At 56.2% G+C, this 22,258-nt stretch overlaps 9 protein-coding genes and 1 non-coding gene across 10 annotated transcripts; 5 read left to right on the forward strand and 5 right to left on the reverse strand.

The window, feature by feature from the left end:
* Positions 1 to 420: 420 nt before the first annotated feature.
* B0I36DRAFT_315828 (uncharacterized protein) lies at positions 421 to 1,727 on the reverse strand. Its single transcript, XM_046152920.1, has one exon. It carries the CDS (start codon positions 1,459 to 1,461, stop codon positions 538 to 540), a length of 924 nt encoding a protein of 307 aa, XP_046017347.1. The 5' UTR covers positions 1,462 to 1,727; the 3' UTR covers positions 421 to 537.
* A 1,286-nt stretch (positions 1,728 to 3,013) lies between these two features.
* Positions 3,014 to 5,001, forward strand: B0I36DRAFT_346228 (fungal trichothecene efflux pump; the record flags this gene model as incomplete). The annotated part of the gene is made up of 4 exons (XM_046156434.1): positions 3,014 to 3,178; positions 3,246 to 3,901; positions 3,940 to 4,422; positions 4,536 to 5,001. The coding sequence occupies 4 exons, from the start codon at positions 3,014 to 3,016 to the stop codon at positions 4,999 to 5,001; spliced, it is 1,770 nt and encodes a 589-aa protein (XP_046017348.1).
* A 405-nt stretch (positions 5,002 to 5,406) lies between these two features.
* B0I36DRAFT_315830 (NADP-dependent oxidoreductase domain-containing protein) lies at positions 5,407 to 6,984 on the reverse strand. The gene is made up of 3 exons (XM_046152921.1): positions 6,732 to 6,984; positions 6,226 to 6,650; positions 5,407 to 6,122 (listed from the first exon to the last, which is right to left on the reverse strand). The coding sequence occupies exons 1-3, from the start codon at positions 6,885 to 6,887 to the stop codon at positions 5,615 to 5,617; spliced, it is 1,089 nt and encodes a 362-aa protein (XP_046017349.1). The 5' UTR covers positions 6,888 to 6,984; the 3' UTR covers positions 5,407 to 5,614.
* A 723-nt stretch (positions 6,985 to 7,707) lies between these two features.
* Positions 7,708 to 10,307, forward strand: B0I36DRAFT_381284 (uncharacterized protein). Its single transcript, XM_046160848.1, has 2 exons — positions 7,708 to 8,538; positions 8,610 to 10,307. Exons 1-2 carry the CDS (start codon positions 8,079 to 8,081, stop codon positions 9,833 to 9,835), a joined length of 1,686 nt encoding a protein of 561 aa, XP_046017350.1. The 5' UTR covers positions 7,708 to 8,078; the 3' UTR covers positions 9,836 to 10,307.
* Positions 10,186 to 10,274, reverse strand: B0I36DRAFT_t39. Its single transcript has one exon. It is a non-coding gene; the product is annotated as a tRNA-Arg (tRNA).
* A 594-nt stretch (positions 10,308 to 10,901) lies between the features above and the next one.
* On the forward strand, positions 10,902 to 14,477 carry B0I36DRAFT_315833 (fungal-specific transcription factor domain-containing protein). The gene is made up of 8 exons (XM_046152922.1): positions 10,902 to 11,207; positions 11,289 to 11,910; positions 11,970 to 12,257; positions 12,332 to 12,529; positions 12,589 to 12,636; positions 12,702 to 13,736; positions 13,853 to 13,983; positions 14,105 to 14,477. The coding sequence occupies exons 1-8, from the start codon at positions 11,042 to 11,044 to the stop codon at positions 14,227 to 14,229; spliced, it is 2,613 nt and encodes an 870-aa protein (XP_046017351.1). The 5' UTR covers positions 10,902 to 11,041; the 3' UTR covers positions 14,230 to 14,477.
* A 692-nt stretch (positions 14,478 to 15,169) lies between these two features.
* On the forward strand, positions 15,170 to 16,045 carry B0I36DRAFT_237948 (haloacid dehalogenase; the record flags this gene model as incomplete). Its single annotated transcript, XM_046149567.1, has 2 exons — positions 15,170 to 15,286; positions 15,365 to 16,045. The coding sequence occupies 2 exons, from the start codon at positions 15,170 to 15,172 to the stop codon at positions 16,043 to 16,045; spliced, it is 798 nt and encodes a 265-aa protein (XP_046017352.1).
* Positions 16,046 to 16,439: 394 nt separating this feature from the next.
* B0I36DRAFT_315837 (Tricarboxylate/iron carrier) lies at positions 16,440 to 18,644 on the forward strand. The gene is made up of 4 exons (XM_046152923.1): positions 16,440 to 16,995; positions 17,142 to 17,275; positions 17,379 to 17,473; positions 17,558 to 18,644. The coding sequence occupies exons 1-4, from the start codon at positions 16,892 to 16,894 to the stop codon at positions 18,248 to 18,250; spliced, it is 1,026 nt and encodes a 341-aa protein (XP_046017353.1). The 5' UTR covers positions 16,440 to 16,891; the 3' UTR covers positions 18,251 to 18,644.
* Positions 18,645 to 18,657: 13 nt separating this feature from the next.
* B0I36DRAFT_77220 (uncharacterized protein) lies at positions 18,658 to 19,867 on the reverse strand. Its single transcript, XM_046163350.1, has one exon. It carries the CDS (start codon positions 19,761 to 19,763, stop codon positions 18,768 to 18,770), a length of 996 nt encoding a protein of 331 aa, XP_046017354.1. The 5' UTR covers positions 19,764 to 19,867; the 3' UTR covers positions 18,658 to 18,767.
* Positions 19,868 to 21,015: 1,148 nt separating this feature from the next.
* On the reverse strand, positions 21,016 to 21,985 carry B0I36DRAFT_77217 (uncharacterized protein). Its single transcript, XM_046163349.1, has one exon. The coding sequence runs from the start codon at positions 21,639 to 21,641 to the stop codon at positions 21,114 to 21,116; it is 528 nt and encodes a 175-aa protein (XP_046017355.1). The 5' UTR covers positions 21,642 to 21,985; the 3' UTR covers positions 21,016 to 21,113.
* Positions 21,986 to 22,258: the final 273 nt, after the last annotated feature.

Here is a 22,258-nt window from a genome sequence, read left to right on the forward strand (position 1 = left end):
GGGCAGCAGTGCCGGAACGGCTGATCACAAAGGTCCTCACTACAATGGACCGTCGCCTTCGCGCAGTGGCCCGTGCGCGCGGAGGATACACCAAATATTGAAGCCGCCATCGCCAGCTTCAAAATGCAATAATTACTACTCGATTCTGACCTCGTTTGACGGTTCTGTGGCCTTTTGTCGTGTGCAAGTACTGTGCAGCCAATTTTGGTGGGGGGGCTTGGGCCGGATTAATTTGGACCTGATCAGTAGGAGTCAGGATCCTGACTTTGAAGCTCCTCGAACGCCTACGAGCGACTCATTCACTTCTGGTGCAAGGGTGAGTGCACTTTATTGACGGACTGACTCGTCCGGTACAGTCTTCTGAAAGGGATTAGCAACCTGCCCATCAACTCATCAATGCAACAATTCGTGTTCAATTCTGTAGAGTGGAGACGTCAATTTAGATGGAAACACCATTATGTTTTTGCTGGACTAGACTGTCTCTGAGATGAAAGAAAAATATGTTACATTCGCCAACCAGAACTGAAGGTAGTGACTCTATGTCTTCAAGGGAGGTGGTGGCGGATGAGTTCTTGCCCATTCCTCTATCGGGGTGAGAGTGGTTGGCAGCTCCTTCAGCACAGGGCCCATGTCGACCTTGAATGGCTCGGTGGGAGAGTCATTGTACCACGTGTACGCTCGGTGCATCTTGTCGATGAGATAATCGGCGTCAATGTTTGCTCTCGCCCGCATGGCTCGATCCATCTTGACACAGAAGTCATCCACAGTCTGGAACTCATACTTGAGCCGTGGCTTCGACCATCCCCGAGCGAGCCGTTCGGTCAGCTGCGGCAGGCGGACAGTTTCCGGCCCGCCGATGGGGATGTTGCGGCCCGCCAGCTCTGGTCGTACCATTGCCGCCATCATGAGCTTTGCAATGTCGTCATGGCAGATCCACGACACGTCAAGCGTGGGCTTGTGGCAGTACGTGACCGTGTCGTGGTCCCGGATTGGGGGCAATGCCCATCCCTCGAGCAGATTGTCGAGAAAGCAGACGGGCTGGAGACTGATGAGGGGCACGCCCATGTCGCGAATCATGTCGCGCATCTGCCGCCGATGGTCCTGAGCCTCAATCTTCTGTGACTCGTCGGGGACAGGCATGCTTGTGTTGAAGACGATGAGGCGGACACTTGGGGAGTCCTTGACGACCTGTCCGACCGTGCGTGCAGCGGCGATGACCGGCTCCTCTGGCTGGAATGAAGTCGAGGGGAGGTTAAGAAACACGATGTCGGCATCCTGGACTGCCCGTTTGACAGCATCATGGTCTGCAAAGTCTGCCGCGACGGTCTCGACCTCCTTGCCGTCGATCTGAAGTGGCTTGGGATTGCGACTGACTGCGACGGGGTGGTGGCCAGCACGAGTCAGCGCTGCGACCTGCGCCGCGCCCTGAACTCCCGACGCGCCAAAGACGGTGACCCTCATGGCGATGCAGTGGGCTTACAATTTGATTGGGATGGTTGTCGCAGTAACAGTGAAGGATGTGGCTTCGAGTCAGTAGGGTTAGGTTGTGGCTTGCTGGGCTCGATGGGCAAGCCTAGTGGATATCTGGCGACGGCTGAGTCAAAGGGACCTGTCGATGAGCAGAAGTTCCACGAAACCTGCTGGTGTCAAATCGTAGTCAGTCATGAAATGGTCCTGATGCCAGATGCCAAGTGGCAAGAGTGGCGGCAATGTTTGATCATGGTCGCTCTGCCGGGATGAGCTGTCCACGTAGTCAATACCTTTAGGGATGGAATGCGGGGAAACGACCCGCGGCAGTTGCGCCGCGTTGCAGACTGACCTCCAATGACTTTCATTGGCTTCAAGAAGGGAGTACGGTTTCCTGCAGCTCAGTCGAGTCCATGTTCGCGCACCCCGTCCTTCCCCCGCAGTCGCGACAATGACGGCCATGGATGAAGTATTCCAGGCTCAGGCAGCCCTACCAACGCTTGCACTCGCGGCCGACCACCGCCACCACTTTGGCGTTGGCTATATCGAGATCAGCGTGCCACCCACGGACCAAAGTACCAAGCCAGTTCTTTCGCACAGCCCGGAACCGTTGTCGATAATCGCCAAGGACGGCCCTTGTGCTCCATATCTCCGCGAACTCCAGGTGAAGAGCGAGGTCCGGGTATCGTTTTGCGGCGTCGGAGCAGGCCATTTCCCCGCATAATACAGTTTGTCCCCACCGCTAGGCAGGCCCCCTTCATGGCAACTACGCAGTAGGAGGAGATGAGTGGCTACCCGAGCACCACACAACACCCCCAGCTATTGTCGCAGCTGAAGGGGCTAGGCACGCCACTTCCGACATGTTGACAGCTTCAACGCCTGCCAAGGTGTCACTGGAGCCAGATAGTGAGCGGCCTAGGTATGCTGAGAAAAACAGCCCTGCCGACGGACCCGGCACAAAGGCTAGGTACTTTAGCTGGGCTTCCGGGGGCTTCCCCATGGGGCCGCAAACGCCCCCCTGCCAACCCGCCCCTGCCCAGGCCGCCTCTGTGGTCACGCTTGGCGGCTTTCTTGCCGTAGAGGCACCTTGAGGCTGAGACTAGCGGCTGCTGTCAATGATTCAGCAGTGGTGCCACAAGCCTGTCCTCGCTCGCTTTCCATGTGCTGATCGACAACGGCCAGCATGCAGGAGGGCAAGCCCGGCTACCTGTTTCCAGCGTCTCACTGGCTGGTCCCAGCACCTTGGAACAGCCTAGGCCTCAGCGGATATATTCCGACACAATGGAATGTGCGAACCTGCAGGCTTTATCTCTCGAGTCTAGTCCTTTTTATATAAGTTGCTAGATGGTCTGCAGATCCGGTTGTCGATCCCTCCTCTTCTATCACACGTGGTTGAGCTGCAGATGAATAGTTCCTGGGTCGAGTCTGTTCTCTTCCATCTCTGCAGTCCTCCTACCCTACCACGTTACACGAATCACACTTTCTCGTCCGTATCTCTGGAGTATCTAATCTTGGCCGCGAGCTGCCAACACATTGTTTGGTCAAGATGACCGCCGTCCCTCAGGCTCATAGCTCCTCGCAAGAGGACTCGCGAGGCTCTGTCGAAAAGCAGCAGGACACTGTCGAGCATATCGAGGATGGCAGTGACCAGGCCTACTTTTCTGAAGATGGCGATGGCAAGCTGACCAGAGAAACTGTTCTTGCCTATATTGTGGGTTGTCTCTGTCATTGCTTCAGTCTGTGCAGCTTGAGATGTACTGACTCGAAACTCGCCCAAGGCCATGTGTGGTCAGATTAATGCCTACATCATGAGCTTGCTGATTCCTGCGACGACTCTTCCTTATATCAACGCCGAACTCGGCCCCGATCCCAACTCGACATGGATCACCCTCTGCTGGCCGCTAGGAGCCTCGATCCTGGTGTCCATCGGCGGCCGTCTTAGTGACATCTTTGGGCGCCGCTACTTTATGATGACGGGAGCCCTCATTTCCATCTGCGGCACCCTGGTGGGAGCCAACGGCCGCAGCATCAACCAAATGATTGTCTCTGGTGCCCTGTTTGGCATCGGCAGCGGCTTCCAAGAGCTTTGCTACGCCTGCGTGCAGGAATGCGTGCCCAACCGGTACCGTATCATGGCTGTCGGAGGGCTTGACGTTTCTCTCGCTCTTGCCTTCTCGTCACCAGTGGTCGCCTACGCGTTCATCGCCTACCAGCCCATTGGTTGGCGCGGCGCGTACTGGTATCTCTTCAGCTTCCACTGTTTCGCCTTTATCCTCCTCTTCCTGTTCTACAAGCCTCCGGACTTTGAGATGAAGCACCGTAACGACGGCAAGACCAAGCTCCAGCTGCTCGCCCAGATGGACTGGGTTGGCGTCTTCCTCTTCATGACTGGGGGCGTCCTCTTCCTGCTTGGTATCAACTTTGGTGGCCGCACGTACCCCTGGATGAGCGCGGGAACCATAGTCCCCATAGTGCTCGGGGCTGCTGCTTCATCGCGGTCGGGTTCTGGTGCGCCTTCATGGACCTCAAGTACCCGCTGTTCCCGCCCAAGCTGTTCCGCCAGGTCCGCGAGTTTGACATGGTCATTGTCGTGTGCTTCGTCGGCGGCATGCTGTACTACAGCATGAACGTACTGTGGCCGCGGCAGTCGCAGGCATTCTTCATCCCTGCCAACGACGTCATCATGAAGGGCGTCTACGCCATGATCTTCAGCTGCGGAACCTGGACCGCCGGCCTGCTGACCGTCTTTGTCTGCTCGCGCCTGCACCACGAGAAGTGGCAGCTTGTCGGCTTCACCGTCGTCCAGACCGCGCTCATTGCGTCGATGGCTTCGGTTGGATCAAACGACAAGGCCCAGGCTATTGCCACTGTCGTCCTGGCGGCGACCACCATCACCCCTCCCCAGCTGCTGTCCTTCACTATGCTGTCCTTTGGCTTGGAGAGCCAGGAAGATCTGTAAGTAATTATCGCCGCCACCTCTCATCTCACTGCACCTTGACCTATTTCCCCCTTCTCTCTTTCTCCACAAAATTATATCACAGCTAACAAAATCTTCCCCTCGCAAACAGTGGCGTAGCAGTCGGCCTAGCCGGCACATTCCGCCTCTTCGGCGGCGCAGTGGCAACAGCAATCTACACAGCCATCTACTCCAACAAGTCCGCACAGGTCCTACCAGGCGAGCTCACCGCGGCCATCAACAACACTCCCGGGATAACCTACTCGGACAGCTTACTGGCCGCGCTGGTCAAGGCCGCGGGGACCAACACGGCGGCCGCGTACGGCGCCGTGGCGGGCATGACGCCCCAGCTCGCGGCCAACGCGGCGGATGCGGTGCGCCAGAGCTACGTGCAGGGGTTCAGGCTCGTGTACCTGGTCGCCATTGCGTTTGGCGCGCTCGCGGTCGCGGCGGCCGCGGCGACGGTGAGCACGGACCGGAGCAAGAAGAACAATGCCCGGGCGGTGGTCATGAAGAACGAGGTTGAGCACCGCGGGGCGGCGGCCCAGCAGGAGAGCAAGGCTGTTGGGCCTGTTTGATTTGATTTTGATTTGGGAAACTAGGGGAAACTTGTATATATCATATCAATGCATAATGCTCGGGACTCGGTACATGCAGCCGACTAGTAGACGGGGAGGAGGTACACTTCGAGCTTGCAACATAGCAGAGCGGGAGACTCTTTTGCCGTTAAAACCTTTTCAAACCCCGTCAGAATATGTGGCTGCCATGACTATCCAATGCGACTTGCCAACAAGAGAGCTTGGTTTCCATGAGCTGATTGCAGAATCACCTAACTGGTGTGCCTTTGTTCGCTGTTGTGCACCAAGGCCTGTTGATGATCGGCTCGAGGCACATTGCACCCAAATGTGGTTGAAGCATCTGGGCTAAGCAAAGCCCTTACGCCAATCCAATCTTCAAAGGTCCACATGGATCATGTACAATAATGTGAGAGGAACCTTCTATTGAGTCCGTTTATTTCACTCCTTTCTATTCATAGTTTTTCTATCTGTGTTTCTTTTGTTCAAATGGAAATGCTGTGGCCACCTTGCAGAGAGCATATATACACAGCCGGGTGTATCGCTGTGCAGCAAACCACAACCTCCCGACGTTGACGCACGACTTTCTGAGAACTAATCTCCTGAAAGATCCTGCTTACGAGTGCCCGACAACAGCCTTGGGCTGGTACAGCTCCTCGAGGTACTTTTCTTCCTCCCCAGTCAGGGCCTTGCCCCGCGCAGAGATGGCCTCGTCGATGCGCTTCGTGCTCGAGAACCCGACAATCGGCGAGGCGACCCGCTTGCTGATCCAGGCGAGCGCGACGTGCGCCATGGTCCAGGTCTCGTCTTCCTTCTTCTTCTTCTCGGCCAGCTCCTGCACGCGGCCGATGATCTTGACGTCGACTTCCGGCAGGTTTTTGCCACCGGTGGCGGCCTTCTCGCCCTCGCTGCGTTTGGTAGTGCCAAATTCGCTCACAGGACGCGCGAGGTGGCCCCGGCCCAGAGGGGACCACGGGATCAGGCCGACACCCGTGTCGTTGCAGAAGCGGTTCATCTCGCGCTCTTCCTCGCGGTAAAGCAGGCTGTAGTAGTTCTGCATCGAGACGAACTTTGTCCAGCCGTTCTTCTCGGCGACGAACTGCATCCGGGCAAAGTTGACGGCCCTGGCTCGGCGAGACGAGCAATAGTCAGCGGCTAGGTTCTGTATGCAGCGAGAGTGAAAGGGCAGAATGGTGTGCCGGTAAGTGAAGTCTCTGGAGGACATACCACATGCTCGAGGCACCGATATAACGGACCTTGCCCTGCTCGACGAGGTCATGCAGAGCCTTCATGGTCTCCTCAATCGGCGTGTCGTAGTCGAAGCGGTGAATCTGCAGCAGGTCGATGTAAGGCGTGTCCAGTCGCTTCAGGGACGCCTCGACCTGGTTGAAGATGGCTGCCCGAGACAGACCGTGCTGGTTGACATAGTCCTTTGACGCCTCAAAGTCGGCACGGGACCTCCAGTGGCTGACCTCGGGCTGCTCGCCAACACCCCAGAAGCACTTTGTCATGATGACCACCTTCTCGCGTGGGATGTTGTACTTCTTGAGGGCCTTGCCGACGATTATTTCACTGGCACCGTTGCAGTACATGTTGGCCGTGTCCCAGCTGTTGATGCCCCGGTCATAGGCATACTTGAGAAGAGGCAGAGCCTGGTAACAGTCGTTGTGGTTAGCAATGTAATTGGAGAATCGGAGATCGTGAAGCCTCCAAGAACTACACTGCCCACCTACCTCATCTTCGTCAATTACCCAGTTCATCGACCTGGAATCGCCAAAGCTCATGCACCCAAACACCGGGACCGAGACCTTGAGCCCGCTGCTTCCAAGGCGGCGATATTCGACCTTGGTGGCGTCAAGTGACTGCTGGAGACCCTGAGGTACTGACATGTTTGCTAGGATAGTGTTGTTGTGTTTAGTGTGGTGTTGTCCGGAGCGCGAGTACAGTGAGCCACAGAAGTCGCAGCAATGAGTGCTTCCAGGAACACTAGCAGCTATGATGCTTGGGGTGTCCGCGTCCTAGTTGTATTTATGCACACCTCTCAAGACCCTTGCCCTGACTGTTGACTACCCGCATCTCCAAACACGCTTCGAGCTGGGCGCGGGTGGCTAATCCCGACGAAATGAGGGGTCGTCGTGCTCTTTGAAGCGCCTCCCCCCTGGCACGCATTTATCCATGGCGATAGCTCCGCATTGAGCAGGAGTTAACAGGCGCAACGAAGTCAACTAACTGCACCTACCCGTAGGGGTCCATCTGGCGCACGACGTCGATCTTTTGGTATTCTCATTCTGTTGTCGTTCGGCAGGAACAATTGCGCCGGGCCCCGAGGCCATATACTTCACGACTTTTGAGGATTCTGATCCTGTCGTTGTTCGGCAGTACAATTGCGCCGGCCCCGAGGCCAATTGTATTTTATGGCAAGTCTATCAGGGCCCCGCTTTGAGGGCGGCGCAAGTCCGTGCTGACTTGGGATAATTCCGGGGAGACGAGTTGTGATCTATTTGATCATGATCAGGAGAAATGGCGAGACAATCTGACTCTTTAGTCGCTGCTAAGTGCTTGCGCAAACGTAAAGTACTCGAGTAAGTACAAATGTGAGAATCGTGTGGTTTTGGCTTGCCCATCAGATGGGGCATCCATACGTAATTGTGGCAGCAGTGAGGGGCGGAGACACCATCCCTGGGCTGGAGGGCGCCGGGGATAGGCGGTCTTTGGCTCTTAAAGACCGTGCCATGTTGCAAGGCCATCCTCGACTGAATCTCCAGAGCCATCTCGGACGATTCTCGATTGGGAGAAACCACAACTGAGGTGCAGTACGTTGGCTGGTGCCGTAGGCTGTATATTGCAGTGGAAGCCAGAGCGTTCGCGGTCAGGATGACGCAGCTGCACCCTAGTTCTGGCTAGGCTCTCTGTGGCCAGTGCCGTGCGGTATCAACATCCCAGCTGATATCTCGACGCCTGAGGCAGGCACAATGCAGCACACCTCCAACCACCGCCCCCCTCAGAACAGACGCCCCCAGATGATGTAAACCAGCTCGAGTGGGAAACCCCTTCGTCGCTAGTTGGCTGTCCGGACGGCCATGGATGTGCTCGCTCTCCCGACCGAGGTCCTCTACCAGGTCTTTGACTTTCTGCGCGAGGATGGCGACATCGACTCTATCCGGGCATCTCTGCTCGTCTGCCGAGCCTTTCAGGGCGTCGCCGAGCACGCTCTCTACCACACGATAGCTTTCCGCAAGCGCTCGTCCATGGAAAAGCTGGCCCAAGCGCTGGAGGCAGACCCGGGGCGCCTGCGATACATCCAGGACCTGGAGCTCCAGTGGTCCACCAAGGAATACAAGCATGGCGACCTGCAACCCCCAGATCTCGCAGCCATGCTCAACCTGCGCCGCCTCTTGTCCGAGAGCCCTGAGTGCCAGCCATGGGCGAGAAGGCAGGGCCAGTGGAAGCCGGACATGCAAAACTGTCTTGATGCATTCGAGAAGGCATCTTTAAGAAGCACAGTGGCGGCTCCGCGACCACTGGAGCACCTCCTCTCATGTAAGCTTGTTGCCCGGGGTCTATCCAAGGACAAAATTCACAGACTTCAAGGTACTGACGCCAGTTCGCAGTAACGTTACACTGGTCGGGTGAGGATGAGCGCTTCTGGTTTATCAAACCCAGTTGTCCAATCTTTCTGCACCCTACACTTCGAGATATCAAGTTGTCCTGCGTGGGCATCGTGCGCCATGAGGCAGACGATGCCGAATGGGAGGCCGGCCTAGATGAATTCCGACACAAGACGGCCCTCGAGTCTTTGCATTTCGAGGAGAGTCTAGTCTCTGCACAAGCGCTCATGCAGATCTTGTCGCTGCCCCGGGCTCTCAAGCACTTTGCGTTTGAAGAAGTCTCACATCATAGGCCAGGTGTCGCGCGATTCCTCGACCACCTGATCGGACATGATGTCGACACCTTGAATGCAGCCTTCGCACAGCAGGCGCAGTCCCTCACATGTCTGCGAATCAAGAGCTCGAGCTACCTGCGACAGACTCACTCATCAACTGCAGACATCACTTTGTCCTTGGGAGATTTCAGGGATCTCACGCGGCTCGAGCTTGGCGACTTCCCCGCCGCACGCCGCAGCCAGCCGTGGATGCTTGCGTATCCATTGCCACCAAATCTGAAGCAGCTGCGCATCACGGGCTTTGGGCCCGACAATTCTGAGCTCGTCAACAAGATCTTGACCTCGCTGCTGAAGGTGGACCAGCTCATCAAGAACGCCCAGGCGCGTGACGAGACATTTCATCTTGACATCTGGCTGCCCAAGATACCATACTGGGATCCCATGCCAATGGACGCCAACTTTGCCCGTCTCGGCCCCATCATTGTCGCACTCGACGGCACCATCATTGCCCGAGACAGGCATGAGTCGGACTCTGATGCGGCTATATTGCCACCGCCCGAGTCCGGCCCAGATAGCAATAGAGACGATGCTGCAAAGACTGCACAACCACAACCTCACGTGAGCATCATGTCGGTCAAGCTCAGAGGGAATTATATTCCACCCTATCTGCACGGCGAAAGGAGACCAGATGTCGCGTCGCTTTTTGACTCGCGCAGCGGGTGGCTCAGCACGGGGCTCATCCACTCGATGGAACGCGAGCAGCATGGGTACTTGGTGGACGACGACGACGACAGCTCGAGCTCGTTCCATCTGACGGACGATGAGGTGAACAATGATGTTGAGACTGCAAACGCGGATGACGACGACGACGACGACGATGATGAAAACACGGCTGAGAATCAACAGCACCGCGCCGTGGTTAACGGGTTTGAGTGGGAGACTGCTTCGGAGTAAGCTGCACGGATGGGCATTTGTGTTGCTCTCTGGACTATGGGCGTTGAGCCTTGGCGAATGCAATGTAATTTCCACAGACAACAAATAAAGAACAGTCTGGTGTCAAGTTTACCGGTGGAAACTCCTTCCTCTTCTCCTGCCTCATGCTTGCCGCCACGTCTCAGACCTATTACCTCTCACTTCCCACCACACACAGTATATCCTAGCAAGAAACAGACGTTCCAGTTGACCAAAACAATCAAGTGCTGCATCAACGGGACATCAGAAGACAGAAATACGGACCCGAAATCACAAAAAGAAAGGAAAGAGTTGAGGATACACGAGACGCAAAAAGCAAAAGATAAATAGCACGATCTCGCTGGGGATCGAACCCAGAATCTTCAGAGGAAGGGACTTCAGTGGACCGAAATCTGACGCCTTGCCATTAGGCCACAAGACCGGATTGTGATAAGAGCGGGCTTATTGAAATATATATCACCATCAAACCAGAGGGACTGATAGTAAACCACTTCCCCCGGAGTTTCGGCATTGGTCGATTTATGCTCGTTGAGTCTAGTGCAACATGCTGTGGCTGTGTGTGCAAAGTGGTGAGGACGACATTGATTTGTAAGTACTAGTTGTCGCCGGGCAAATAACTGGCGCAGAAAGGTTCCATGTTTGCCTATTTGTTACAAACAAAGAAATGCGCGCGCAGTTGAGCTGTGGAAGCATCCAGCCGCCGCTGCCAGCCAGACGCTGCTTTGTGGAGTTGACGGAGTTGGAGAAGCAGGGAGTCCTCCCCCATACCGTGGGACAGACTCGTCACCACGCACGACAAGGTCCTTTGCTGAGCTTCACCCGGGCGGATACAGGTGCTACTCTTATTATATATACTGCAGGCTTCGTTGACGAGGCCTGTGAATATTCTCGTGTGCGAGCATTCCAGGGTTGTATCCGAAGCGGTGTTGGCTCCGTGCTTGCTGTCCAATTATGTTAATTGAAGCCTCAGGCATTCAACGCGGCCTCCCCCAAGAAGCAAACGCAGCCCAGCTCCCCCCCACACACCTAAACCGCCCCAACCAACCTTGGAACCCGCCAAGCGGACCCTGAAAGGCGGAGGTCTTTCGGCATCACGCAGTGCCTCGGAGACAGAACGGACCCTCCCGCAGATCGCACTACGGCGCTGTGTCCCCGGTAGCCCAGAGTCAGTCAATCGAAGGGCATGTGATGGATGACGCCCCGATGCGGTCTGCACACGACGCCAACAGCAGCAGCAACGAGGCGGAGCTGCAGCCGCAACCGCCGGCGCTGCCGCTGTCCCAGGTGCCTGTCGAGGACCTGACTCCCGAGCAGGCGAGCCACATCATCCACTCGCACCGCAAGGTCCGCTATGGTAAGTGCCTGGGATAGACTCGATCCATCCTTCTTCTGTCCATCGCTCGAAGCATACAGCTTACTGAATGGCCACTCGCAGGAACCGCGTGTTGGCCGTGCCGGCAGCGCAAGGTAAAGTGTGACAACAAGCACCCTTGCGACAACTGCGTCAAGCGCGAGCATCCTCAGCTCTGCTCTTACCGGCCAAACCGCCCGTCAGCCGCCTCGGCTGGCACTGTTGCTGCCGCTGGTGCTGGTGGTTCTAGTAGTGGCCAAGGCATCACAAACTCCCATGACAGCGTCTCCTCCTCGGACGGCACCACTGCTGGGCCCTCTCACTACGGCAGGAAACGGGCTCGCTCGATAGATGTGTATGACCAGCAGCATAAACCACAAGAACAACAACATCACCACAACAGCCAGGTCAGTGGGAGCAAGGAAGAGCGGCCAGACCAGGGGGAATGGCCGCACGCAGCTTCGGCCGACGATGAGCCAGAGACGGCCGAGATGTCGCGGTACGTCGGCCAGAACAGCATCCCTGCCCTCCTCCGCGACCAGCCTTCGCCCATGGAGACAAAGGGCGGCGTCGATATCCGTCGTGACATGAGGCCCATCCTCGGCCTCGACAACAGCGCCGCGTTCCCCTTGATGTCGGCGAAGCATCTCGACCGTGTGACCCAGGACATATTTACGCAACTGCCGTCGGACAGAGAGGTTATGAAGTATGTAGGATGGGTTGTCGGGGCGGCAAAGCTGATATCCACACTGACACTCGAAACAGACTATTCAGAGCCTACAAGGAGGTCACACATCCCTTTTGGGGTTTCGTCATCGATATCGACGACCTCGAGTCCCGCATGATGATCTACCTGGAGGAGAGGACGCGCAGCAACTCGAGTGTGCCCAAGTCCTCCCGGCCCGTTTCGGCATCGTGGCTCGCAATCCTCTTTGCGGTGCTCGCCGTTGGCTCCCAGTACCACGATTCCCCGTATCATGTCCGCACGAGGGACTCGCAGCGCTATGTGCAGATCTCATTTCACTTCTTGCAGCTCGGCAACTTCTTGCTACGGTAAGTGGCTGTTTTCTTTCGTTGGGCAAAGACATGTTCTACAAGAACCAACTCATGTTGACTCCTTGAAACAGGCCAAACCTCGACTCAATACAGGCTCTGCTCATCGTGGGGTTTGTGCTTCTGAACGACATGAAAGCCGAGGGCTCGTGGGCGCTCATAGGCATGACTTGTCGCCTCGCACAGTCTCTCGGGCTGCATCGGACACCACCCCTTGATGACGACATGTCGCCCGAGGCAGCCCAGAAGAATTTTGCGCGGCGGAAGTTATGGTAGGTGGAGGCTGGCCGCCGACAAAGCCTTTGGAGAAATATGCTGACGAAATGTATAGGTGGACTTGCCAATGGCATGACACATTGACTTCATTATCATTTGATCGGTAAGTCTGGATTATTTCATCTCTTGTTGGGTCATCGGGCTTGTGTCGAGGCTGACACTGAAAAGACCCAACATGACAAACATTCAATGCTGTCCCATCCCCTTGCAGCCAATCTCGTCACCAGACAACCTCTCCTATCTTGAGGCCATGTATCACCTCTGTGAGATCATCTCGAAGCAGCTCAACCCTGATGCCATAGCCAACTCAACAGCCGAATCTATCCTCAGCAACTGTGACGCCATCGAGGCCTTGCGAGGTCGAATGCACCCGCAGCTTCGTAGTAAGGAAACCTGCAAAACCGTCGTGGACCGCCTGCAATTCTTTGCCCTTCGCCTTCATACATCTTTTGTCATCTCGGTCTGCTGCCGACCATCTCTGCGGCAAGATAACGACACCAAGCTCAGCGAGAGCGAAAAGAAGATGTTGTCTGAGAAGTGCAAGGTCAACCTCGCGGAGACAGTGCGTATGTTCCTCGCCATGCACCGCATCTCCAACATCCCTACACGCAGCTGGGCGTTCACCTACCACGGCTTGTCATCGGCAGTGCTCCTCGGCATCATTTCTGGCGCAGAAAAGAAGCAGGACCCGGAGATCCGGGGGCTTCAGGGCGACCTGATTGCCGCGCTGTCAGCTGCGGCGGCGAGAGACTCGACCAGTCCCGCTGCATCTCATCATGATAGCAACATCACGCGCAGCGCGCTGGAAATTGAGCTCAGCGGTCCGCTATCGAGGGCTCTGCACGCGCTGAAGAACATCTACGACCATGGCACATTGCATGGAGCCACTGCCGCAGCGGCTGCAATGAAGAGCGAGGCTGCGTCGAGGACGAGAACACCCGTGCCAGGCCAGGTTTCAGCGCCACCAGGGACAGCGGTGTCTGGTTCCCAGAATGTGTATCCGCACCACCAGAGTCAGCCACAGCAGCAAGGCTTTCCCGAATCTCAGCAGTATCAGCAGCAACAGCAGCAGCAGCGACAGCAAAACTCCCAGCTATCCCCTCCGTCAGGCCAGTCAGATCACGAGTTTGTTGATCGACACCAAGACGCCGCGCTGGCTATGGCCGAGCTCCAGAATGGAAGCAATTTCTCAGAGTTTCCGGGGTAGGTTATCCTTCGTCTGCTTCTTGTTTCTTTCGTTGGACTGTTCTTGTCGTAAACCTCCCTTTTTCACGATGTTGAACAATGTACTGACACGTCAGTTCTACTGCAATCCACAGGGCATATTCTGGTGCTCTCGACCACCAACAAGTATCTAATACAGCAGCGCAGCAGAGTACAGTCATGGACTTCAATGGCATGGACGTTTCGGCTTTGGCGCCGATGGAGCTCTACGATTCCATCTTTTGGGGTGCGTTGTAATGTTTCTCTTTGTCCTTGTGTGATGAAGATCCCGCGGCCACTTTGCAAGGCTTGTTCATCATGTGAGGAGGTATCCGCATAATGCTGACCATCTATCACCGGCTTGACAGAATCTCCGGACCCGTTCTACACCGGCGTAGACATGAGCTTCGACTTTTCCACGCCGCCGCAGCAGCACCAGCAAGGACGGACGGCGAGCCAGTCTTCCGCGCATCAGCAGCAGTTTTACTTCTAAACGTGGACTTGATATCTTCTCGTGGCTGGTATCGGATCCGTGTTCTGAGTGTTGGGGCATTTCTACCACCCGATTTTCTGATTCCTTTGACGCTGTTTGGTGTGGCCAAGCATTCAGCTTGCTTTGGCGTTGATATATTTTACTAGCATGGCGTTTTTCTGACATCTACTTGGAAAGGCCAAAATCTTTAGCTCATAGATTTGTGTGAAAGTTCAACGAGAGTTCAAGTGCCGGAATTACAAATGCACCATATCCTCAAGCGATGATTTATGATAAGAGGACAAATGCATGTCCAGATGGTTGAATCCATGACCATGTGAGTGGGACCACAGATCACTCACTAGGGGGGCTTGGCACCGCCTCGAGGCGCACTGGAGCGGGCCATGCGTGAGGTCAAATGTTGCCCTATGAACACACGCATGCAGTTGTATCCAGAAGGCGCGCCTGCGCCCGTATCTCAATTCGCTGATGGCGGTATCTTCCGCTTGTGTCTCCGCATTATGAGGAGTCGCCCAGTGTTTCGTGTTCTTTCTTTTTGCCTTTGGCCCCTCTCGTGAGACTGGCCGGTGACACATTCGAGCTTTGTTTGGGTTCAAGTGGCCTTTTTCCCCCGCATTGAATGTTTGCCAATCCACTTATAAGTCGACGACCTCGCGGATAGTCATACGTGCACTCGCAGCAGACTTCCAGACTTACTTCAAGGTACTTTTGAGTACCAACCTGGAATATAAGACCTGTGTCTCATTGGTCGCGTCCTCGAGTCATATTCTTTCCCCCTCTTGTCTTTGTTTAGCTCCATTCAGACAAGCAAAGACGACTTCATCCAAGTACAACAATACTGCTTTAAGAAGTTATCTACACCATAGTCCACGACAGCACAACAACGAACACACAACAACAACAAGAAACCCGTCAGCACCAGCAGCAGATGGACAACGAGATGAAGCAGAAGAAACTCACAGACTACCGGGTCCTCACGTTCGATGTGTACGGCACGCTGATAGACTGGGAGTCGGGCATCATTGAGGCGCTGGCGCCAGCGCTGGGGAGGGACGTCGTGGACCGGCTGAATGCCCGCTCTGCTCCTTCCTCCTCGTCTGCTTCTTCTTCGTCTGGTTCCAGTCCTGGCAATAAGGAAGGTCTGACCCGCCGCAAGATCCTCGAGACGGTGCACGAGCTCGAGGCCGCGCAGCAGGCCGCGCACCCGGACATGCTGTACGCGGACGTGCTGGCGGCGATATACCCGCGTCTCGTGGCGCGGCTGACCGGCGGCGGCACGCCGCCCGAGGAGGAAAGCGACAACAACGACAACAACAACAGCGAAGAAGCGGCAGCGGCAGCACGGGCATTCGGCGCCTCCGTGGCCCGCTGGCCCGCGTTCCCGGACACGGTGGGCGCGCTGCGCCGGCTGGGCAGGCACTACAAGCTGGTGGTGTTGTCGAACGTCGACCGGACTTCGTTCTCGGGGACCAACGCCGGGCCGCTGGGCGGGGTCGAGTTCGACATGATCCTCACGGCGCAGGACATTGGGAGCTACAAGCCCTCCCTGGACAACTTCCGGTACATGCTGGGCAAGGTCGAGGAGGCGGCGTTCGGGGCCGGAGGAGGGGACGTGCTGCAGACGGCGCAGAGCCAGTGGCACGACCACCTGCCCGCGAGGCAGGTCGGCGGCATTGGCTCCGCGTGGATCGTGAGGCCCGGGGCGATCATGGGGAATGTGGCCGAAGGGGAAGAGGTTTGGGATTTCAAGTTTGATACGCTGAGCGACATGGCGGATGCCGTGGAGCGGGAGTTGGCAGAGTCAAAGAGTCTGTAGTGGTTCTCAATTGATCAAGTCGAATACCAGGTCGAACAGCAAGAAGGTCTGGGAATGAAGTGTGGAAACTCGTCGGCTCAGCACGAGTTTGTGTGGGAGTGCAGTTGGGCTAGTAGTTGTATAGACAAGGCTGGAATGTGACACCTGGGCTGCGATGTTGAATGTCTTGGAAGACAATGCAATAGAGGCATGCGCTGCGATCTTCTCCTTGGAAGTGCAACAGCAATGAGCAGAAGCGGTGAAATCCCATGAAGTTGTGGAAATCGCTGGTCTTTCCAACGTCACACCACCCCAGTAGAACCTCCTTCACTAACATATCACCATCAGGCACAAGGCTCAGAATGCTTCACCAACCATAATATGTGAGATTGTCGTCCGGTTTGGTAATCCAGACACTCTCGCAGGATGTTATCGTTCCAACCAGGCAGGGTCCTTCCCGTCAAGCATATACGAGCCCCCTGGTCAGGCCCACACATACCACACCTGCAACCCCCTGCAACTCGTTGCTGATAGCAGCCCGGCACCCGACATCGGCCCCCGCAGTTGACCGTCCCTTAGCGCATACTCCACCAAATTTCACGGCCTCTGGATCGCAAAATCCCAAAATACTGACCCGCGACGAGTTCTCCAACGCCGCGTCCAACCGCGGTTTTGCGCCTGCCGAGCTCGATCGTGTCTTGCGACGTGACCTTGGAGCTGCCTCACTGAGCTGCCTCACTGACACGGTACCGCGTCGGGGCGACCAAACGCACGAACGATTTTGGCGACCATTTCATCACCCTCGTCCAGAGCACGTACGCAAGGCACGCGATCGCCGAACCTACCCAGAAATCCCACTCGCCCACAATGTCCGCCTCAATCCCAGGCAAGCGGGAGCTTCCCGAGTCGCGGTATGATCTGGGAACATACTGGGGCCGTGTGCAGCACACGCTCGAGATCACGGACCCGAGGTGAGTTCGCGGAGGGGAGAGCTTGTTGCTGCTATTCAGCGAATGGATTGGCAGCTTTTTCGCCAACTGTGGCATATATGCCCAATCCTTATTTACGGCTGGATAGAAACATGATGCATGTGACTGACAAGGCATTGGATCATTAGCACACTCTTTGCGGGTTCGGCAGGCCTCAACAATGCGAAGCAGCTCATCGCCAAATACAAGCAGGGCGAGCTCAAGGAGATGACACCTGAGCTATGGAAGGCGAAGAAGATTGTCGACTCGACGATACATCCTGGTGCGTAGGATCCCTTTTCCCTAAGGCATACATGTCCACTCTAGTCGGGGTAGCCAGGATCAGAAGAGAAATGGCTAACTGGTGGTGGAATTCGTCTGAGCAGACACTGGCGAGCCCGTCTTCCTGCCTTTCCGGATGTCGTGTTTCGTGCTTTCCAATTTGATCGTCACGGCCGGCATGCTGACTCCTGGGCTGACCGTAAGTCTTTGAGCAGCTCCTTTTCGCACAATGGTGGCATGATGGCTGGTAAGCGACACCACTAACACTCCTCACGCTTCGCAGACTCGTGGCACGATTGCTTGGCAAGTTGCCAACCAGTCCCTCAACGTGGCCATCAACTACTCCAACGCCAACAAGTCTTCGCCCCTGTCCTACTCCAAGATCGCCCAGTCCTACTTCCTGGCGGTGGGCGCCTCGTGCTCCGTGGCCGTGGGACTCAACTCGCTGGTCCCGCGCCTGAAGCGCGTCAGCCCGTCCACAAAACTCCTGCTGGGCCGGCTCGTGCCCTTTGCCGCCGTCGCCTCGGCCGGTTTCCTCAACGTCTTCCTCATGCGCGGCGAGGAGATGCGCACGGGCATCGACGTGTACCCGGTGCTCTCGGAGAGCACGAAGCAGTCCCTGGCGGCGCAGGGCAAGTCCGAGGCCGAGGGCGCCCCGAGCCTGGGCAAGAGCAAGAAGGCCGCCACGCTGGCCGTCAGCGAGACCGCGCTGAGCAGGGTGCTCAACAGCACGCCCATCATGGTCGTCCCGCCGCTGCTGCTCGTGCAGCTGCAGAAGCGGGAGTGGCTGAAGCGCAACCCGCGGCTCACGACGCCCGTGAACCTCGGCCTGATCTTGGGCATGAGCTATGTCGCGCTCCCGCTGGCGCTCGCGGCGTTCCCGCAGCGGCAAAAGATCAGTGCCGAGAGCCTGGAGCCCGAGTTCTCCGGGCGCGGGGGCGAGGGCGGGATGGTGGTTTTCAACCGTGGTATCTAGAGGCAGACGCAGCCGAGAGAGCGAGTGTTTCAGAATAGAACATGAAGGATCCTCAGGGAGGATGTGTCTCCAGGAGTTCCATGTTCGTGCTGCTCCGGGCGACGACAGGTCATGGTAAATATTGCTGTTCCTTAGGATAGACACTCAGGGTCTGGATGGCGAAAGAGGCGCGTCTTGATACCCATGCTTACAGGTCTAACTGTCAGACTCAGTATATGCGTCCCGCTTGTAGGCACTGTAGATAAAAATGGTATTTAGCGAAGGACAGGAGTCATCCGGAAATGTATCAAACAAGAGTGTCCCCGGATGAATGTCATAGTCTGTACCTCGGGCATAGACCACAATATTCTCTCATCAAGACACTGCGCTGCATATGAGCAGCAAGGCGATGGCGGCTGTGGAAAAGAAAAGATATGTCCCCGCCGGGGGGGGCGGGGTGGTGTTTGTGAAACGGTTGGTGTATTCTTGTGTGCACGGCCATCGTTTCGTGATCCATGGGCGCCGCGTTTATCGCATGCTACTCCTCATGCTGTCTTGTCGCATTTGCAGGACGCCCGGCTCTCTCAAAAGGCTGCAAGACCGGTGGTTGGTTGCCAATAGACACCCGCTGAGGACATTCCTCCTGTTCTCTGTTCTCTTTCTGATCACACAACGCAGAAATGAGCACGGAAAAGAGCCTCACACGCTTCGAAGGACTATTCCTGGAGTCAGACATGATGACAGCCGAGATTTCACAGAAGGCTAGATGACTGGCTCCTGCGTGAATCTTCAGGCTACAGGTCACCTTTGTGTTTTGAAACATGTTCCATGAATCCCGGCGTTTCATTACACTAGACGAGATAGGACACAATACCCATGACACGACTATGACGACGGGCCTGTGTACTCTACTTTGCAGGACGCGGCATTCCAGTATTATATCAAAGTATGCCCCCGACAAAGATTTCAACGTCATGTATGGATGACCGTCGTAATTGGTCCTCTGTGCTCGTGATGCCGTCTCCCTCTCGCCTTCTCTTTCCCTGCTGCACGCACCTCCCAATCTCGAGCTCTTTCCGCTATAGGTAGTACTGACGCTTCTCGCTCGCCAAAGTTCACGCAAAATAGTCCACAGTGTCCAGCCGGATAATGCGAAAGGGGATTCCCTGTTGAGCACCCACATTGTGATATTGTTCTTCCCCATTGCACCTTCTTGAGTATGCCACTTAGTTTCTGTGATGACCCCTGTAGTGTGGTTTTGTAAAGCGTAATTATAGAGATTGCCCGCTCTCCTCCCCGGCAATCGTGGGGACACAGGTACGAGATCCCAATCGTCCGAACATGCCGAGATGCATGTCTTTTCCCATCGAGGAATTTCCAACCTACTAAGGGCAGGTCCCCAAATGGGGCCCTCGGGTGGTCGACACAAAGCCCTGCATTCCTTCTGACGGAAGAAGCCCACCACCACCACCACCACACACGACGAGGAAAAGCACATCTTGCGAATATGGCCGAGCATTCGTTGAGCTTTCATCTGATGGACACATGCTCTGACGAGGGGCTTCTTTGACCCTACCTACCTAAAGTACCTACCTTGCACTCTCAACGACACGCAAACACGAGCGGTCAAACACGACCCGCTGGCGCTCAAACAGATCGAAAAAAGAAAGGCTGGATCACCAGTCTGGCCTCAAGTACTGCAGCAGCACTAAAGTCTCCGGTATCAAGAGAGATCGCGTGGATATGATATCTAGACTTCGTGAGAGGACGATAAACGCCCCCTTCCCAGAACGCTGTAGCCCAATCCCAAGGTGCTCAATCACACGCTACCGCCGGTCCGCGCCAGCTGTCCCACCAAGCGACTCTCAGAAATGGTTGGCGTGGGACAGAACGAGGCGGAGAGAGAGGGGCGGAGGCCCAAAAAGAGAGAGAGAAAATTGGCCCACGAGATCATGTGTGCACGATCACGGCTCGGTTCTGAGAGAAAGGTCACGCTGGATTGGGGGAGGGGAGGGGGTCCCGCTTAAGAATCAAAGACCCGAACAGTTCCGTTCCATTTTCACAGCGGTCAAGCAGGTATAAGTGGGCTTTGCTGGGTTTCTAGGGCTGTGGGATCAGGCGGATTTCTAGTGACGACGCTTGTGGTGGTCAGGCGGGGAAAGAGACTGAGGTGTGGGAAAAGGTCGGGCCGCAAACTGTGTGTAAGTCTAGCCTATTGATTTGTTATCTGTGTTTTACGTGCCATTCACGTCGAGAGCCCGGCTGGCCTCATCAGGTAGGCAGAGCAGCGATCCCAGATGACTGTTCCTGTCGGTCTGTTCGAGAGGCGTGTACGGTAGTCTCATCGGCTCGACCGGTTTCTTCGGTAGTCTTCTCTCCGATGGACAGAGAAGCGGGACTGGGAGTGAGCCCTCGTAGAAAGACCCTCCAGAGTCGTCAGCCAAGTCGCCTTGCCATGAGGGGAGGTGGGTGCAGTGGGACGATCCGCCGCCTGGAAGGGTTTGGCTCGGCGCCAATGATGCGCACCACACGAGTGCAAAGTCTTTCTGGAACCCTGGCCAGGACGGCTCAGCACCCTCAAGCTGTAAGGAGTGAAGGCAGGATAGGACTTTGGATGACAGGAATATGCAGTGTATACGCCCAATCTGTCGCCAGTGATCACCAAAAGTACCGAATTCCTGTATGCCATCTTTGACCAAAAAACAACAACGGCGAGTGATGGGCGAACCGACAATGGCGTCTTGACTTCAGGGTCTCAAGTGCCTGTGGCATGAGCGTAACTCATCTGTTGGTGGGTGGGAGGGGCCGGTCTTTCGGCTGGGCTGCATGGTGGCGCAGGAGCCCAAAGTAACATGCCGTGCGTGAACACAATACGTGAGAATATCTACAGCATGACCGAACGGCTCAACATGGCAGCGCTGCCCACAGCCACCAGATGCACCAGCAATGCCCCGATCGCGGCATGCGACCAAGGAACACCATGACGGAAAGGAAGAGCCAGATCCATATCTTCCAAGGACGTGGAAATTACCACGGATACCGCCTGTTGCACTGATGCGAGTCGCCGTCGCAACAGCCCTGCGGCTGCAAGACCCCACAGGGAGGGAGGCTCCTCATCGTCTCCGGAATGCTGCCTTGCGGCAGGCGCAATGGCCACTTTGCGCTGTGGAACCGCGCGCAATGACGTTGGCGCCATAATCATGGACCACTCGTTGCATGTGCCTGTGCTCCCGCGACCTTCGTGATCTTGGCCTACACTTGCGCCGTTTCGACACTGATGCCTTGCCCTTGGATGTGTGGAGAGAATAACGAGACGCGTGCCAGACTGCCATGCAGGCAGTGCGTCTTTGAGCGTAGAGAAGCCGTCGTCGAGGATTGCCCAGCTCAGTCCTTTTGCATCACGGCAGCGCATCCTACCTTCCAAGGTTGGAAATCAAAAAGTCGCCGCGGGTGCAGGGCGGTGCTGCTCGCACGGAGCACGTCGGCCTGAATGGACGTCTCGGATGGTCGTGAATTCGCGACCAGGGGGCAGGCTTCCCATTTCGGCCCGCCCTGCGTCCAGCGTTCAGACACGGGAGATAGCTTGGATGAATGGCAGTCAGCCGGGGGGTCGACTCTGCGGGACTGTAGTTCCATTCTGGGCTTGCTGCGGCGAACCCTGCCGGCTGTGGATGGACCCTGCTGCCTCGCGCTGGTCGCAACTAAGGTGCACCCTGGCAGCTCGCGAGAGACGAAAGAGAAACATGAGCATGAGCCGCATCGGAGGAACAATTCTGATCATGATGGCCATGGGTCTGTCAACTGCGCCGAGTCACCCGTCAACACGTCAGGAGGGACTCTGAATCACTGCGCCAGCGATGGTTTCTGCGACTGCGTGCTGCTGGCCAAGACGTCTTGGATACAGTGGAGGATGGCCCGTGATCGATCGGGGCCCGCCCCGCCACGAGAGTGTGGCATGTCGTGGGACGCTCCGGGATTTAGACGACAAGGAGACAGACAGGCTGACATGGCGCGGTGCTGATCTCGAGT

The sequence above is a fragment of the Microdochium trichocladiopsis genome (genome assembly GCF_020744255.1).
Source record: "Microdochium trichocladiopsis strain MPI-CAGE-CH-0230 chromosome Unknown B0I36scaffold_2, whole genome shotgun sequence".
NCBI classification, from domain to species: domain Eukaryota; kingdom Fungi; phylum Ascomycota; class Sordariomycetes; order Xylariales; family Microdochiaceae; genus Microdochium; species Microdochium trichocladiopsis.